At 56.9% G+C, this 16,468-nt stretch overlaps 2 protein-coding genes and 1 long non-coding RNA gene across 5 annotated transcripts in view; 2 read left to right on the top strand and 1 right to left on the bottom strand.

The window, feature by feature from the left end:
• The first annotated feature begins 538 nt into the window (after positions 1 to 538).
• On the top strand, positions 539 to 7,372 carry SPIB (Spi-B transcription factor). The gene is made up of 6 exons (XM_017661579.3): positions 539 to 592; positions 1,566 to 1,593; positions 3,132 to 3,204; positions 3,485 to 3,699; positions 4,081 to 4,231; positions 5,441 to 7,372. The coding sequence occupies exons 1-6, from the start codon at positions 570 to 572 to the stop codon at positions 5,737 to 5,739; spliced, it is 789 nt and encodes a 262-aa protein (XP_017517068.1). The 5' UTR covers positions 539 to 569; the 3' UTR covers positions 5,740 to 7,372.
• On the bottom strand, positions 6,164 to 8,700 carry LOC118973797 (uncharacterized). Of its 3 annotated transcripts, none has more exons than XR_005063305.2 (3): positions 8,110 to 8,700; positions 7,500 to 7,903; positions 6,164 to 7,220 (listed from the first exon to the last, which is right to left on the bottom strand). It is a non-coding gene; the product is annotated as an uncharacterized lncRNA (long non-coding RNA). The 3 variants fall into 3 exon arrangements; XR_005063306.2 differs by having other exon boundaries at positions 7,500 to 7,879; XR_012126641.1 differs by lacking the exon at positions 8,110 to 8,700 and having other exon boundaries at positions 7,500 to 8,103.
• Positions 8,701 to 8,849: 149 nt separating this feature from the next.
• The window catches only part of MYBPC2 (myosin binding protein C2), a 20,951-nt gene continuing 13,332 nt past the window's right edge, over positions 8,850 to 16,468 (top strand). Inside the window, exons 1-12 of the mRNA XM_073225835.1 lie at positions 8,850 to 8,980; positions 9,908 to 9,997; positions 10,483 to 10,569; positions 10,689 to 10,837; positions 11,215 to 11,332; positions 11,996 to 12,044; positions 12,219 to 12,278; positions 12,745 to 12,938; positions 13,192 to 13,324; positions 14,710 to 14,834; positions 14,923 to 15,028; positions 16,185 to 16,357. Of these exons, the coding sequence (XP_073081936.1) occupies positions 8,962 to 8,980; positions 9,908 to 9,997; positions 10,483 to 10,569; positions 10,689 to 10,837; positions 11,215 to 11,332; positions 11,996 to 12,044; positions 12,219 to 12,278; positions 12,745 to 12,938; positions 13,192 to 13,324; positions 14,710 to 14,834; positions 14,923 to 15,028; positions 16,185 to 16,357 (1,303 nt within the window). The 5' untranslated portion in view covers positions 8,850 to 8,961. The remainder of the gene's footprint in view (positions 8,981 to 9,907; positions 9,998 to 10,482; positions 10,570 to 10,688; positions 10,838 to 11,214; positions 11,333 to 11,995; positions 12,045 to 12,218; positions 12,279 to 12,744; positions 12,939 to 13,191; positions 13,325 to 14,709; positions 14,835 to 14,922; positions 15,029 to 16,184; positions 16,358 to 16,468) is intronic.

Below are 16,468 nucleotides of genomic sequence, written 5' to 3'. Positions count from 1 at the left end.
GCATGGCCCAGGGGACCCCCGTCATGTCACATGCCCACGAAGTTTCCACCTTGGAGTCCTCTGGCTTTGGGCCACGGTTTCATCAGGGACCCCCCAGTCCATGTCCACTTAGGAGAGTCCCAGGGACCCCACCTTGCCTTCCGACTCCATTCATGCTTGAGTGCCGGTCGGTCTCGTGTCCCCCAGGCCCTAGAGACCTGCTCCCCTCCAGCTTCTGGGTCTAGAGTCCCCCATCCCATTCACTGATCCCCACTTCACTGACGACAGGCTTCTTTGGCCCCTCCTTTATTTCTTAGGAACCCTCAAATCCAGTTCCTTAATCCCTCAGGGTCAGCCCCCATCCCCACCCCTAACTGTGGGGATCCCCAAATCCAGAGGGCCCTTGGGTCGGCCCTCACCACCACGTGACCAAGGGGTTGTGCAATCCAGCCCCCTCCCCTGACCCCCTCCCTGAGGGGATTTTCGAGGAGGCTGAGCTCATGCCGGCACCCCTGCCCCCCCAGGGGGCTGGGCCAAGGTATAAATAGGGGTGGTGGCTGCAGCTGGGGCAAGTCCAGCTCAACACCGCCATGCTCGCCCTGGAGGCTGCACAGTAAGTGGGGCCCCCTAAACCTGTACTCGGGACCCCGCCCCACTGCTCCTCTGGCCCCTCTGCCCATCCTCCCCCAGGGGGCAGGTTGGGGGGAGGGGAGGGGGAGGGGTCCACACTGTCTCCTGCTCCTGGATCCCATTCCCTCCCATCGGGGATTTCTTCCTCCCCGCAGCCTGTCTCTCCCAGACCCCGGAGAGCTTTCCTTGGGAACGTGCTTCTCCCCCCCCTGCTGCTGATGTCCTGTCCCAAGTGGCCCTCTCCTCCTCCTGTCTCTCCCTCCCTGTCTGTCCCACTGGGTCTCGCTGGGTGTCCTCACTGTGTCTGCAGCTCACACTGCTTTGTGCCACATCTGTTTTGGTTTTGGGGCCTCTGTTCTCTGCCTCTCGCTCCCCCTCTGTCTCTGTGTCTGTGTCAGTCACTTTCCAATTCTGTCTGTCTCACCTCTCCTGCGGTCTCCATCTCTCTCCACCCCATCTCAGTCTCTGGGACTCAATAAATACTTCCTGCATCTGAGAGTCAATGTCCCTCCCCACACCTTCCCTTCGGTCTTCTCTCCCCCTCCACTGAGTCTCTGTTCCCTGTCGCTTCCAGGGTGCCTGTCCATCTCACCTCTGGTCCAGCATTGACCTGTTTAGTCCACTGGCTAGTGGAGGCCTCCTCCCCGCCCCCACCCGCCCACCAGCACCCACACCGCCTCTCGGGGGACTTTCTCTCCCTCACTTTCCCTGCCCCCCCAGCCTCTGTCTATGCAAATCCCCGGGGAAGGGGGACATTTGCCTGGCCCCCGCCCCCCCCACTTCCTGCCCGTTGGTCGGGGAGTGGGGGCGACTGTGGTGGGGCTGGTCTCGCACACGGACACAGCAGACGCCACAGTGGTCACAGCTGCAGCCACCTCCCATCAGCTCTCCCACCACTTGGAGGCCCAGGTGGCTGAAGGCACGGCTGACATGCCCCTTTGTGTCTCCCCCTCCAGGCTCGACGGGCCACACTTCAGCTGTCTGGTGAGTCTGGGCCCTGGGGGCCAGGCAGTGGGGGGGGGGTGCCCCACATGGCCCACTCTGACCCCCCTGCAACAGTTTGCCCTTTCTCTCCTTCCTATCGCTCCATCTTTCTGACCCTCCCTCGGTGTCCCCCAGCACCCCTCCACCCCACCCCTCCCCTCCTGCCCCCATTTCCACCACAGACAGTCTGCTGTGTCTTCCTCCTGTCAGGCTCTGGGTCCACGTCCCTGCGTGGGGAGGTGGGGGGGTCTTTGTGTCCTGGACTTTGTGTCTCTTCTTCTGTCCATCTCACGCTCAGTAGATCTATTCTTTCTTTCCATGTCTGCTTTGTATTTTCAAAAATTTAGTCTGTACTGTTTCGGACATGCAGAATACTATACTCAATACCCATATGCCCACATCCCCATGCAAGAAATAAAACCTCACGTGTGGGCTTGAAAGAAACCCCCTGCGGGTGCCCCTCCCCTATCAATCCCACCCTCCTCCCACTTGACCAGTTTTGCTTTTTCACAAAATTGAGACATACCGTACAAGTCAGCCAAGTGACAAGGCTTGTGTACACCTCAATAAGGTTTTATGTTATGCACACACTCATGTAACCATTAACCAGACCAAGATACACAACATTTCCATCACTCCAGAAGATTCCCAGTCAATACCCCGTCTCATATTTTCCCACCATGCATTAGTTTTGCCTGGTTTTTAGCTTTATATAAAGTAAATCATGCGGGGTGTCCCCTGGGGGTTGGATGTCCTCGGTTCAACAGTGCGTCAGGTGTCGGCTCCCCGAGCTGTATGCTCTGTGGCCAGACCCCACCAAAGTCAGTTTATCCATCGCCTGTCCTCGGGTCCGTGGGCTGTTGGTCTTTTGGGGCTATTAATAAAGCCACTCTGATGATTCTTGAACAAGGCTATTTTGTGGACATACATCTTCAGTTCTCTTGGATTAACACCTAGGAGCGAGATCTCTGGGGCATCTGGATGGGGTGGCCCTGGCTTTAGTTTTTACTAAGCTTTAATTGCTAAATCAACACGTGATCCTTGGCACATGCCAAAGCGTTTTGGGGGATAAAAGAAGCGGCGACACTTTCTTTGCTTCTGTTAAAACTCTTCATCCTCTTATCCTTCAGCCTCCGCCCCAGGCAGGCACGTCTGGGGCTCCTCCGCACAGCCCCCAGGGGCTAGGATGTGCCCACCGTGTCTTGGAGGTGCTGGGGTTCCGGTCTTAGTGGAAGCTGGCTGCTGTGTCCCTCTCCAAGACCCTGGGCCTCTGTGCTTCTGTGTCCCTGTCCGTGTGTGTGTGTCCCTGGGTCTGTGTTTCGGCTGTGTTGTCTGTCTCGTCTCTCTGTATCTCCACATGTCTCTCTTTTTGCCCCTCTCTCTCTAGTGCCTCTTCTCTGTGTCTTTCTCTCCTTTTACCAGACTCTTCTCTCCCCTCCTGGTCTCTCTCAGTTTCCCCACTGGCCCAGGGTAGGGGTGGGAGTTCCCTGTGGCTGGCGATGACCCCTCTTCCCCCCATTCCTTTCCCACCCCATCAGTACCCGGATGGAGTCTTCTACGACCTGGACAGCTGCAAGCACCCCAGCTACCCTGACTCAGAGGGGGCTCCTGGTGAGCGACCCCAGCCCAGGACCTTCCCCACCTGGGCCTCAGCCTGTGTCACAGATGGGAGCGCTGAGGCCCAGGGGAGACGGCACCCAACACAGCAGGATAAGCTTAGACCCGGCCTCAGACCTCCCCCACCTTTCCTTTCCCACCCACCCACCCACGCATGCAAATCCCGGGTTCAGAGATTTGCATGGCTCACAATGGCCCCTCTGTGCTGGGGGCTTCTAGTGGGAGGGGGCTGAGGCCAGACCTCCTGGCTTCTGACTCAGCGCCCTTCCCCCAGACTCCCTGTGGGGCTGGGACCTCAGTCCCGCTGTCCCAGCTGCCTCCTATGAAGCCTTCAACCCGACCGTGGCCACCTTTGGCCACCCCCAAGGTGTCCAGCTCTGTTATGGACCCTCGACCTACAGCCCTGTGGGGAGCCTTGACCCAGCCCCCAGCGTGGAGGCCCCTGGGCCCAGCTTCCCAGCGTACCCCATGGAGGACTTCACCAGCCAGGTGAGGGGGAGGGAGATGACTGACATCCTGATCATTTGACTGACTTTTACTAGGTGCCAGGCGCTGCATTAAACCCTGTGCGCATATTAACCCCTTCATCCCTCTGACGCCCGTCTGAGGTTAAGTGCTATTATCTATTGCACGAACCAGCCAACAGAGGCACAGACATGAGCCAGGGGCACTGCGGATGGCCATCATCTGCTCCGGGCAGGCTTTCATGGAGGTGGCCTGGGCATCCCCTGGCTACGCCATGGAGGTCTGAACCGAGGCCAGAGTGCAGGCTGTAAGCAGAGAGGGGCGGGCCACAGCTGGACCCAGGAGGAAGCCGAGGGAGGAGAGAAGGGGGCGCCCCGGACTGCAGGTGACCCTGGCCTTCTGCAGACCCTGGGTCCCCCGGCATATGCTGCATACCCCAGCCCCGTGCTGTCAGAGGAGGAGGATCTCCTGCTGGACAGTCCCGCCCTGGAGGTGTCGGACAGCGAGTTGGACGAGGCCCCGGTGGCTGGCCCTGAGGGTAGGGGATCTGACGCAGGTATGTGAGAGCAAGAGGTGGGGGTGGGGGTGGGGCTCCGAATGTAGATAGGGGAGGGGGCTAGAGGAGGCGTGGCTTCCTAAGCGTCTGCAGTACACTCCAGGGCTGAGGGCGAATCCCAGGTCTGCCACCTGCTGGCTGCGGACCTTGGGCACTGTGTCTACCTCTGTGTCCTGGCTTCCAACCTATAATGAGGACGACAGAGATAGTGTCTGTTACTGGTGGTTGGGAGGATTAAGTGAGATAATACGTGTGAAGGAGATAGTGCTTGGTACAGAGTGAGCCTCGGAAGTCTTCCCGATCATTACTGACACAATAGCAGCAGAAATGATCACAGGATCAATTATCTGTTTAATCCCTGCTTCTGCCTACATATCCCCACAAGAATGCCCTATATCCATTTATGCTCAACCCCTGGAAGTTAGCACCACCAGGTACATTCTGTCTCTCTGGGTCTCAATTTCCCATCTGTAAAATGGGCATCATCGCCATCATCCCCACCTCACCTAGCACAGTGCCTGACACTACGTGCTTCACAAAGGTAGACGTAGAGCACGCACACGTTGGCCTCATTTATAGCCAAGGAAACTTCATTCAGCTTAGAGAGGTTAAGCAACCACCCCAAAGTCACACAGCTGGTAAATGGCAGAGGTGGTATTCTTGTATCCAATGGACCTCCACCCCAACCCACCCAGCTCTGTGGAACCCTTGCTGCTTGTGGGAGCCCAAGAGTCAGAGTCTCCCCCACCACTACTCCCAAGCTTCTCCCAGGATCCCAGTGTCTCTGGGGTTGAGAGGCTGGGAGACCCGGAGCTGGAGAAACGACCAGGCGGATGCAGACCCACTCCAGATCTGTCCATTAGTCAGCTCTCTGTTAAAAGCCTTTAAGGAGCACTGTCAACCCATTTCACAGATTTTCTCATCCATGGGTTCAACAAATAGGTATTACTGTGCGCTGGCCACAGAGCAAAGCGCAGGATAGACGCAATTCCTGAAAAATAAGGCAAGGAAGGGGGACGGGGTCCTGGGGTAACAGCTTCAGAAAGGGGGCGCGACTTGCCCCGATGGGGTTGGGCACAGACGGAACCAGGCGGGTGATCTAACAGCCAGCTGCCTCACCCCCATTCTCCTGACCGGGAGACGCGGGGCCGGGCGGGCCTGGGGCAGGCCGAAGCTCACCGCCCCTAACGCGCCCCGCCGCCGCCGCAGGGGCCCGCAAGAAGCTGCGCCTGTACCAGTTCCTGCTCGGGCTGCTGACCCGCGGAGACATGCGCGAGTGCGTGTGGTGGGTGGAGCCGGGCGCCGGCGTCTTCCAGTTCTCTTCGAAGCACAAGGAGCTCCTGGCGCGCCGCTGGGGCCAGCAGAAGGGCAACCGCAAGCGCATGACCTACCAGAAGCTGGCGCGCGCCCTGCGCAACTACGCCAAGACCGGCGAGATCCGCAAGGTCAAGCGCAAGCTCACCTACCAGTTTGACAGTGCGCTGCTGCCCGCCGCCCGCCGCGCCTGAGCCCCGCGGGGACTCTCGGGGGCTCTCAGTGGCTCCACAGCTGTGTCACGTTGGCGTCCCCACACCCTAGGTCACAGGACCCGTGGATCCCTGCACTGTGGAGGGGGAAGGTGGGCTGCCATAATCCCCAAACCCTGCTCAGGGCCCCTTTGGGCCCGCCAGTCGTGTCTGGGACTCCCTCGTCATGTCCAGGATCTCCAGGTTCCTTATGTCTTGGGGCTCACAGGACCCATAGATAACTGTGCTACGTGGTCTGTGTGGAGTGGGCACAGGACTATGCTTCCAGAATCCTAAGCGCTTCTCTGGGATCCGTGATGTCTCCCAACCAGTCCGGGGACCTCTCTGAGACCCCTTGTGTCTGTGATCTCTCAATCTATGTGGGGCCCACTGTTGATCTAACCAGGAGGGGGGCGGCTCCAGCAACCCTAAGCCCTGTCCTGGGTCCCTCTGGGATCCCCTTCTCATGTCTGGGTCCCTCATGTCAAATCTGAAATCTAGCCATGGCTGGGGCCCTCTGGGAGACCTTCATCACGTCTCAGATCTCTGTGATCATCTGTGAGACTCTCTTGTCCTATCTATCCTCCCAAATCCCTTCGAGATCCCCCAATTCTCTGGAACCATCTTACTATCCTTTTATGTGACTGGAATTTTCATGTCTGAAAATCCTTTTGTCAGGTCTGAAAACTCCCTTGTCAGGTCTGATGGGGGGACTTCAGTGAACCTTGTCATATCCACACCACCTCTGGGATACCTTACCTGTCTGGGATCCTCCAACCAATCACATCTGGGCAACCCTGGAATCCCCATCTTAATATGCCCCCCAGCCGACCTGAGTTCTCATGGAGACCCTTCCCCTCCTAGAGTGCCCTCCGTTGGGCCATGCTGGGGATGATTCTGTCTGCTCAGCTGATTTCTGGGTGATCTTGGCAGCCTTCCCATGTCATTTCTAACCAGAGGTCTCGAACTGGTGACTTCCCCACCCCCACCCCCTGGGCACATGAGGCCTTGATGGTGTTTTCTTTAGTTCACTGAAGCGTGATTTTTGTTTTTTAAATTTTGAGTGGGGATCCACATGAGCTGGCGTTTCATAAGAGGGAGATTTTGCACAATCCTTCGCTTTGAACTCCGCAAATCCAGTCTTAAGTGGCCAGCTTGACGGTGTGGAGAGGCTGGAGCCGGACAGCCGCCAGTCCTAGCGCGGCATCTGTTCACCGGTCTGCCCCAGTGCCTGCTGCGGCCCCTGGCAGTCATGCCCCGGCAGCTTCTCTCAGTTGCTTGTTAGCGCCCGACCATTTGCATTTTGCCCCCTGGTGTGAACTCAAGGAGGTGAAGCTTGGAGGCACTGTGGGAGCTCTGACTGGACCCCACTGGGGGTGTTAGAGGCTGTGGGCTAGGAGGCCAGGGTCCCGGGCCCTTCAGACTGGCTGGCTGAGGGATCCGGAGCGAAAGACTTGCTGCTTCTGAGCCTCAGTGTGTCCCTTCTGTGAAAGGGAAGAGGAGGAGGCGGAAGATGGAGAAGTCCCTGGCAGCCCGGTCAAGCCCTCGGTGATCTCCTGAAATCCACCCCACCACGGACGGATGGCCAAGAGGGCCACAAAGGAGCACCAAGGACCCAGGGAGACAAGGGTCCTCATGGGGGCTGGTAGCAGAGCCCTCAAGTGACACTGCGCCCCAGGGGTGGGGGGCAGGCACCAATGTCCTCCCCAGGGTCATCATCACCCCGTGTGTGGAATCAAATAAAAAAATCAAAGTAGACAGACCTAGATCCTTGGTCAGGGACCAAAACACCGCTGGCCTTCAGAGAGGGTAAGAGGAGGGGCGAGAGGCAGGCAGAGCCAGCCCAGGCCGAGCCCTGGGGGCCGGGGGAGGGACTTGCGAGGGGCCACGCTGGTTCCATTCCATTTTTGTCTCCCTCTCTCGACGATGGTGTTCCTCCTCTCCCTCTCCCTGGTTCCCTTTCCGGGGTGGGTCTCTGTCTTCTCTCTGTATGTCCGTCCCCATTTCTCTGGGTACAGCCTGGAGCACGCGCGGCGCGAGGCCCCGAGGGGCAGCGTCTCGCCCTGCCCGCAGGAGCGGCGCAGCAGTCTGCCCGGCAACTCGTGACGTCACGGGAGGCTGCCGCCGGGTTGGCTTGGAGCTCCTGGAGGCGGGGCAGTTTCCGGCTCTTAGGGGGTTTTGAAAAAGGGGGAGAAGACGGACCGGAAGAAAGCCGGGAGGGGCTTGTCTTCCCTCCGTTTGGGGGCTCTCTCCTTGTGTTACCTCCTCGCCCGTCCCCCACACCCCTCCCCTGCCTCTCACACCCATCTCCCCATCCTGCTCGTACATCTGGTGTCCCCAGGACCCTCTCCTTCCCAAGACCCTCCCCCTTACCTCCTTCAGCTCCCCTCCCAGCCGGCGTCCAGCCGCTACCACCCCCATTCAGAAAGCCACAGGTCCCCCTGCCGGGAAGGGCGCCAACGTCCGGGCAGCCCTCCAGGGCCTTCCCGGCCTCCCCACCCGCCCCGCTGGGGGCACCGGCCTCCTCCCCCGCGTCCGGTGCCCGCCGCGCCCGCTCCGGGAACACTCGCGGGGCGCTGGCGGGGCGCGGTCCCAGGAGGGGCGGTGGCCAATCCGAGGTCCCAGGTGGCCGGGGCCCCAGGGCTTCAGGTGTGCGGGACACTCAGGAGTCTCCAGGCCTCAGGGCCCTCCTTGCGGGCTCGGAGACCTCCTCCCCCCGGCAGCCGTCCTGCCTACACTGGGAAACCGGACCCCCGCTCCCGGCTCTGGTTTCCGGAAAACTCCTGACTTGCAGATACTAAGAATGGCTTTCTAGACCCTGTCTTACCCCTAACCCCCTACCTCCCCATGCCAGACTTCGGGCTGGCAGCCCTCACCCCTTCCTCTCCCTCCTCTTGGGACCCATGAGTCCAGGCCCTCATCTTTCTCCTTTCTTGGGGACCCAAGAATCTGGGTCCCAGACCCAGGAGTCCCGACCCCTAGACCCCTTCTTGGTGGGGACCTGGCATTCAGCCATCTCTCTGGGTCCAGCTGTTACTTCTCGCCCTTTAGAACACTGGTGGAATGTGGGGCAGCGAGGGGGGTGGGGGAGCATGTCTGAAGTTTCCCGCAGCCTCCTGGGAGTCTCTGGACTTCTTAAAGGGCTCCCCCTGTGGGCCCACCTGTCCTCCCCAGGGCCCGGCAGGACGCAGCTGCGCTTGGAGGAGGAGCAGGAGGTTCACCGACATGCCGGAGGCAAAACCAGGTGTCTTTCGGGAGGGGTTCCTTCCCTTGTGTGGTATGGGGGTCCCCTTCCCTGTGAGGTGAGGGTTTCCTTTCCCAGTAGGGAGTTGGGGCCCCATCTCTGGGTGCAGATGCATATGCTCTGATTGTGAATTTGAGACCCATTTCTGGGGATGGGAGTCCTGTGTAGGCAGTTTGGGGAGTCTTTGCATAGGAATTAGAGTCCTCTACATAGGGTCACTTCTCTGAGGAACGTATTCTTTCTCTGTAGGGGAATGGGGTCTTTGTGTAGAGATTAGGGGCTCCTGGCTTCTCGGTGAGAGGAGCTCTTCTCTGTACAGGATGATGGGACCTCCTTTCTATGGGAATTGGGGCCTCCCTTTGTAGGAAATTGGGGAACTTCTCCATATAGGGGTTGGAGATTCTTCTGTATGTGAAGTTTGGGGGCCTTTCAATGGACCTGGGGACCATTTCTTTATATGGGGATGGGGCTTTCTCTCTATGAGGAAGTGAACAGAGGTAACACAAGCCCCCCAGGAGGGCGCCTCCTCCTGGGGTGTCCAGTCTGCTGGCACTGGGGTGTCCAGTCTGGCTGTGTGGTGGGGGTCCAACCCCTCACTGCAGCTGGGGCCCCCTGCAGGCCAGGAGCCAGCAGCAGGGATGAAAGACACTGCAGTCAGCATGAGGTGTCCAGTTCCCAGGCCAGGGGAAGAGCTAATTATACCCCTAGCACCCAAAAGGTCAGGGTTTGGTGGCCTGGGTGGATGGGGCATGGCCTGCCTGGGGCAAGATGAAACCTGATCGGGCACAGACTCTGGGATTAGAGATATATTTACACCTGAACAGGCAGGGCTTTGGGCTGAGAGAGGAGAGGTTGGGGGCCTAGATTCCTGGGTTCAGGAGGGGGAGGGCACCTTGCACGTGCTCACCTGTAAACATCTCCTTGCAGTGGCCAAAAAGGCCTCCAAAGGCAAAAATGCTGCCACACCAACTCCCAAGGAAGCCCCCCCTCAAGAGGCTCCTGCAGAGCCCCCCAAAGGTGAGACGGTGTCCCTGTGGACTTGGCAGAACCTGGTATCTCACCCCCCAGGCTCCCTCGGCACCCTTCCTGCTCTAGGCCTTCCTCCACTCGGCCCTAGCAGCCTTCTCCTGTTCTCAGCCCCCCGGGGCTCCCCAGTGTCCCCAGGACAGAGCCCAGCATCTTAGCCTGGCCTCCAAGCCCCTCTTGGCTGATTTGCCACCAGGTCCTGCCCAGCTCTGAACACCCCAGTTCATCCTTGCACCTCTCTTACCCCAAAGCCCCATTCAAGACCACCCAGTCCACCTGCTTCCAGTTCACAGATGGGCCCACTGAGGTGCAAAGTGGTGGGAAGCCTGGCCAAGGTCACCAGCCACCTGGGTGACACGTGGTCTTTCCCAGGTCAGGAGAAGCCACTGTGCCCCATGCAGAGGGTCCCTCACTGGCTCTACGGCCTGCCCCCAAGGTGGCCTGCTGCCCTCTCCCTAATTCTGTCCCCTGAGCAGAAGGTGCACCCGAGGGTGAGTCTCCCATTGCCGAGGAACCCACGGGCATTTTCCTGAAGAAGCCACAGTCTGTGTCTGTGGAGACTGGTGAGCGGGCCTGGGAGAGGGGCCGGGGGCTCCTGACTTCACAGTCCCCCGGGGGTTTCACCGGTCCTGCCTGGCCCCTCCCTCCCATCCCCCCATCCCCTCTGCCCACCCTCCCCCAGGGAAGGACACAGTGATCATGGCCAAGGTGAAAGGGAAGGAGCTCCCAGAAAAACCGACCATCAAGTGGTTCAAGGGAAAGTGGCTGGAGCTGGGCAGCAAGAGCGGAGCCCGATTTTCCTTCAAGGAGTCCCACGACCCTGCCAACAACGTGAGAACCCGGTGGGGCCCGGAGGGCATGCGGGCCGAGGCTGGAGGCTGTGCAGGCCCGAGTCTCAGAAGGCCTGTTGCCTGAGGTGTGATTGTGGGCCCAGAGCCTCCATGGATGGACAGAGGCCCTCCAGGGATGGAGGTTGTGCAGGGCAGGAGGCGGGATGTTTGGCTAGGGCAGGGTGCCCTTGTGTGCAACATGTGCATTCCCAGAAAGATCTCAAGGGTCAGGGGTCAAGACTGTCCAAAAATAGGAGGACACAGTTTGTTCCTCCTGTGGGGCAGAGGTGAGACCTCAGACATTCAAGGTGGGCTCTGGCAGCGTGGAGAGGCGCTGGGGTGGCCACATGCACCCACACCCCTGCCCCCGGCCCCCAGGTGTACACGTTGGAGCTGCACATTGTGAAGGTGGTACTGGGGGACCGCGGGAGTTACCGCCTTGAGGTCAAAGCCAAGGATGTCTGCGACAGCTGTGGCTTCAGCATCGATGTGGAAGGTGCACTGGCAGGGGTGGCAACCAAGGGCTGTGGGATGGGGGGACGGCTGTCCCAGCCTAATGTAGGGAGAGCGTACAGATGGGGATTGAGGTGGGCACAGGTTTTTGGAGGAACGAGTACAGATTCAGGGGTCAGGGTATTCAAAATTGTGGAGGCACCTATAGGCTTAGAGTGGGACGAGGTGTAGATTTGGGGGTAAAAGGGTTCAGGGTTTTGGGGTGTGCATGCTTAGGAGGTGTGTAGATTACAGGGTCACAGGATACAGACTTGAGAAAGTAGCAGTAAGGACTTGGGAAGTGAGTGTGTCCAGGTCTAGAGTCAGGGTACACAGGTTTGGGGTGAGGGTGAACAGGATGAATGGGAGGCTGTACAGATCGGAGCCTGGAGAGTGTTCAGGCCCCGGCGATCTGCAGCCCAGGATGTGTGGGGCGGACAGAGGGAGTGAGGTTGCCCAGGCCTGGAGAGAAGGGCATGCTGGCGCAGGCGTGAGGAGGCGTAGGCTGCCGAGAGAGGGTGGTGCATGGCAGCCAGGGAAGTGAGTCTAGAGATAGAGGGTGTCTGGGCTTGGGAGAGGTTCTTCCCTCAGCCTAGAGGGGTGGTCTAGGTCTCAGATCAGGCTTGGCCTCCAGTTTCCCTTTCATCCCCCCATCTTCTCTCCCTAGCACCCCATCAGGACTCCTCTGGGCAAGGTCTGGAAAGTTTTAAGCGCATGTAAGTGACCCTGAGCCCTGGGACGAGGAAGAGGGTTCCCGGAGCCAAGGGCCCTGGGCACATCTCCCCCGGGGGATGAGTACGGGGGAAGGAAGATTGGGGCTGGGAACCCCGGGTGAGTCCAGGGGGACAGGCCTGTGGCGGGGCTGACATCTCCTTTCTCAACCGCCACAGGGGTGAAGGGAAGTCAGAACTTGCGGGTGAGCTGGATTTCAGTGGCCTGTTGAAGAAGAGGTGAGCCCGCCCCACCTGGCCTAGAAGGGAAATGGGGGCTCTAGGAGAAAGATGCAGGCGTGGCCCGCCTGCCCCTGTGGCTTCCTCACTGCCCTCTCTGGACTCCCCGCTCTCCCCACCCCCCTCCGTCTACTCGTTCCGGTTGTGGGGGTGGTGATGGCCCAGTGAGTAAGGTTGTGACTGCCAGGCTGAGTTGCTGGGACTTCCTCCTGAGAGCACTGGGGAGCCAGGGAGGAGTTCTGAACAAGGAAGGGATGGCATCTTATGAGGAAGTTGGAAATATCCTGCTGGGGCCATGTGGGGGGCAGAGTGGGAGAGATCAGATGGAGGCCAGGGGGCCAGGGAGGAGGCTGCGGCCATGGCCTAGATGGGAGAGAGCCTGGGAGTAACAGGCCCAGAGGGAGGTGACCCAGCAAGTGAAGGCAGAGAATACCCTCACCCCCTCACCCGCCCTCCCCACCCCCAGGGAGGCGGTTGAGGAGGAGAAGAAAACGAAGAAAGACGATGACGACGTGGGCATCCCGCCTGAGGTCCTGGAGCTCCTGAAGGGGGCGAAGAAGAGCGAGTATGAGAAGATCGCCCTCCAGTACGGCATCACTGACCTCCGGGGCATGCTGAAGCGGCTCAAGAAGGCCAAGGTCGAGGTCAAGAAGAGTGCAGGTCCGTTCTGGTCCAAGGGGGGATGGTACCAGCGGGCAGCGTGGCTGCTATTTGGATCCTGGACTTAACTTTTGGAGGCCCCAATCTGAGGAGCCATAGAGCCCTGTTCTCAGGGACCTCCAACTTCATAGGAGGCTTCCTGACCTTGACCTCAGAGGGCCCATGGTCTGGGAAGGGAGACTTAGCAGCCCTGGGGATGATCGGGGCAGTGAGAACCTCTCAGCTCCATTCCCCTGCGTCCCTCAATCCCCAGCCTTCACAAAGAAGCTGGATCCGGCCTACCAGGTGGACAAGGGCAACAAGATCAAGTTGGTGGTGGAGATCAGTGACCCAGACCTTCCCCTCAAGTGGTTCAAGAATGGCCAGGAGATCAAACCCAGTAGCAAGTAAGTGTGGGGGGGCCGTACCCGGGGTGGGGGAGATCTGAGTCCCAGAGAGAGCACCCAAAAACGAAGGTGGCCCCTCTTGACCCAAAAAGGGCACTCCCTCCCTCACATGAAAAGCATCAATACCTCAGTAGAAAAATTGACAAAGGCATTAGAGAACATTTAGTTGAGAAGAAACTCAAATGGTCAAATATACCTCCAACCTTGCAAATAATAACAATAACAATAACAATGCCACTCAAAACAATTCTTTCTGCTCTCCAAATGGGCAAAGACAAAACAATAAAAGCCAGTGCTGGAGAACACACTGGCGAATGGGTAGGCAAATGTTGCTGGTAGGAGAATAAATTGCTACATCTCTGGAAGGGCAGTGTATTAAAAAGCCTTTAGAGGGTGCCATTCTAGGTATTTATTGTAAGGGAATTACCATGCTTATGCATATTTAACTTCAAGGATGCTCACTGAAGCATTTGCTATTGTAGCAAAAAAATGGAGAACAACCAAAATGTATAATTGCATGCTAAGCTAAGTTGCTTCACAGTCACTAAAAACGTTGTTCTAAAATACGTACAAACATGGGAAGCTGTTCAAGATTAGTGTTATGTGCAGAAGCATGGTTCCCGTTTCTGCTTCACAAAATGTTCATCTACATATGTATAGATAAAAATATTGGAAAGGCAGAGTCCAAAATATTTGTAGCAGTTATTTCTTGGTGGGACAATTATGGCTGAGTTCTATTTTTATTATTATTCCTTGGCTGTGTTTTTTGAATTTCTCTTCATGAGCATTTTGGATGAGATAAAAAGCTGTGTGAAGGTGCAGGTTAAGTTGCCATGACAAAGAGTCCCCAGAATACATTAAGTTAGAAATAAATGCATTTCCAGCTGATGGAGCTTCATGGATAGGCCCTCCCTAGAGATTTTCTACAGACCCAGGTCCCCTGTTTTGGTTACACCATTTCTCAGGATGTTATCCTCATTTGCATGACTGAAGCTGGGTCATGGGTTCATCTATGTTTGGCAGACAGGAAGGGGGAAGGAGAGAGTTCCAGAGTAAGCAACGCAAAGGTGGAGGTGACCTGACAGTTGTATATATCATATCCACTCACATTCCCTTGGAAAGCTCTGTGGTGTGGATGTCCCAAAGCAAAGGATGCTGGGAAATGTAGTTCTTTAGGTGGCTGGCTGTGTGTCATTGCTGAATGGAAGGAGGGATGGATAAGGGTGGATAGTTAGCATTTCTGCTATGGTTATTTAAATACTAGAAATTGGACCATCTGTCCTTTGCCACACAACTTGGCTCTGAGAGGAAGTACTTGCCTTGAGATCTACCCCAGGGCTAGAATCCCCTCCATGCCCTAGGATGAGGTGAGATTTCTGCACCAGGTATGTGTTTGAGAATGTTGGTAAGAAGCGAATTCTCACCATCAACAAGTGCACGTTGGCAGATGATGCTGCTTATGAGGTCGCAGTCAAGGATGAGAAGTGCTTCACCGAGCTCTTCGTCAAAGGTGAGGCTGGGATTTGGGTCCAAGCTTGCAGAGTGGGACTCTGGAGACAGTCCTGAAACTACTAGCCTCCTGACTCCTGTGCCCACAGAACCTCCCGTCCTTATTATCACACCCCTGGAGGACCAGCAGGTGTTTGTGGGCGACCGGGTGGAAATGTCAGTGGAGGTGTCAGAAGATGGTGCCCAGGTCATGTGGTAAGTGACTCCTGACCCTGATGCACACACAGGCGCCCACAGCTTCTTTGCTCTAGTCCTGATGTCTCTTGGAGATTTGGGCCTTTACCCAGTAGTCACCAGGAGACCTCAGCCTTTCTGTAAATGCTCTGACTTTACCCATGACTTCTTTCTAGAACTTCTGAGCTCTACCCATCCCATCTTCTCTGAGGTCCTTTCCCTGATCCCTGCTATTTCAGATTAATTAAATCACTTATTCATCCATTCAATCATCCATCCATCCTTTGGTCCATCTACCCATTCATCAACCCATCCATCACCCCGTCTACTCATCCATCAATCCACCCATTCATCCCATTGATTCATTCATTCATCTATTCATCCATCTACTCATTCATCTACCCATCCATCCATCCATCCATCCATCCATCCATCCATCTTTCCATCCATCGACTCATCTACCCATCCATTTGTCCATCCCCATATCTGTTCACCCATCCAACAAGTTTATTGAGTATCAATTGTGTGGTTGCACTTTTCTACATACTGGAGATAAAATAGGGAGAAAATATATCAACATGGTACCTGCCCTTGTGGAGTTTATAATCTGGTAAATTGCATGGGTGTGTGTGTAGGAGACAGAGACAGGCATTAGTCAAGTCATCATAGAATAAATATAAAAATTCTATTTGACAAGTGTTTCAGAGGAGCACTAACTGATGCTATGACCACTTTTTATTTGGAGGAAGTAACTCAGGAGACCAGGGAAGGCTTCCTGGAGGGAGTGACAGTAGAGCTGTGATTTGAATGACGAGGAGATAGAAGTGAAGTGGAAGCCAGAAAGTACCATTTACAGAAGCCACAGAATTTACCATTTCTCAGTGACCCCAGGACCTCCTCCATGCTCTGATACCACCTGCTGACCTCTTTCTGTGTCTGTGTTCTCTAACGGAACCAGGAGGCACCTCCCTGCGGCTATGGCCTCCTTCTCTTCTCTTTCCTGACCCTAGCCTGTGACTCATCCATTCTGGGTGCCTCTGCCAACCTTAATCTCTCCCCCCTCCTGTGACCTCCCTTCTGACCCCCAACCTCTGCTTAGGACTGACTCACCTTCTGACATTCAGACCCAGGACTGTGTGGGCCTCTCAGTTCCCCTCTTCACGTCCTCTCCATCCAGGATGAAAGACGGTGTGGAGATTACACGGGAGGATTCCTACAAGGCCCGGTTCCGCTTCAAGAAGGATGGGAAGCGTCATATTCTCATTTACTCAGAAGTGAGCCTAGAGGATGGGGGTCACTACCAGGTCATAACCAACGGTGGCCAGTGCGAGGCTGAGCTCATTGTGGAAGGTATGGGGCATCCAGGTTGGGTGGGGGGCCACACTGCTCATGCTTCTCACAGCTCCAAGTTGCCCAGCCCCAAATCTTGGAGATGTCCCCAACTCCTCTCTTTGCTCTGCA

The sequence above is a fragment of the Manis javanica genome, chromosome 17 (genome assembly GCF_040802235.1).
Source record: "Manis javanica isolate MJ-LG chromosome 17, MJ_LKY, whole genome shotgun sequence".
NCBI classification, from domain to species: domain Eukaryota; kingdom Metazoa; phylum Chordata; class Mammalia; order Pholidota; family Manidae; genus Manis; species Manis javanica.
The sequence above is the reverse complement of the archived record's forward strand: the minus strand, read 5'-3'. Positions and strand labels throughout refer to the sequence as shown.

Coding starts and splice junctions, on each gene's coding strand:
- SPIB (XM_017661579.3), top strand. CDS start 570: ATGCTCGCCCTGGAGGCTGCACA. Junction 3,205..3,484: donor TGACTCAGAGGGGGCTCCTG/GTGAGCGACCCC, acceptor CCCTTCCCCCAG/ACTCCCTGTGGGGCTGGGAC. Junction 3,700..4,080: donor TGGAGGACTTCACCAGCCAG/GTGAGGGGGAGG, acceptor GGCCTTCTGCAG/ACCCTGGGTCCCCCGGCATA.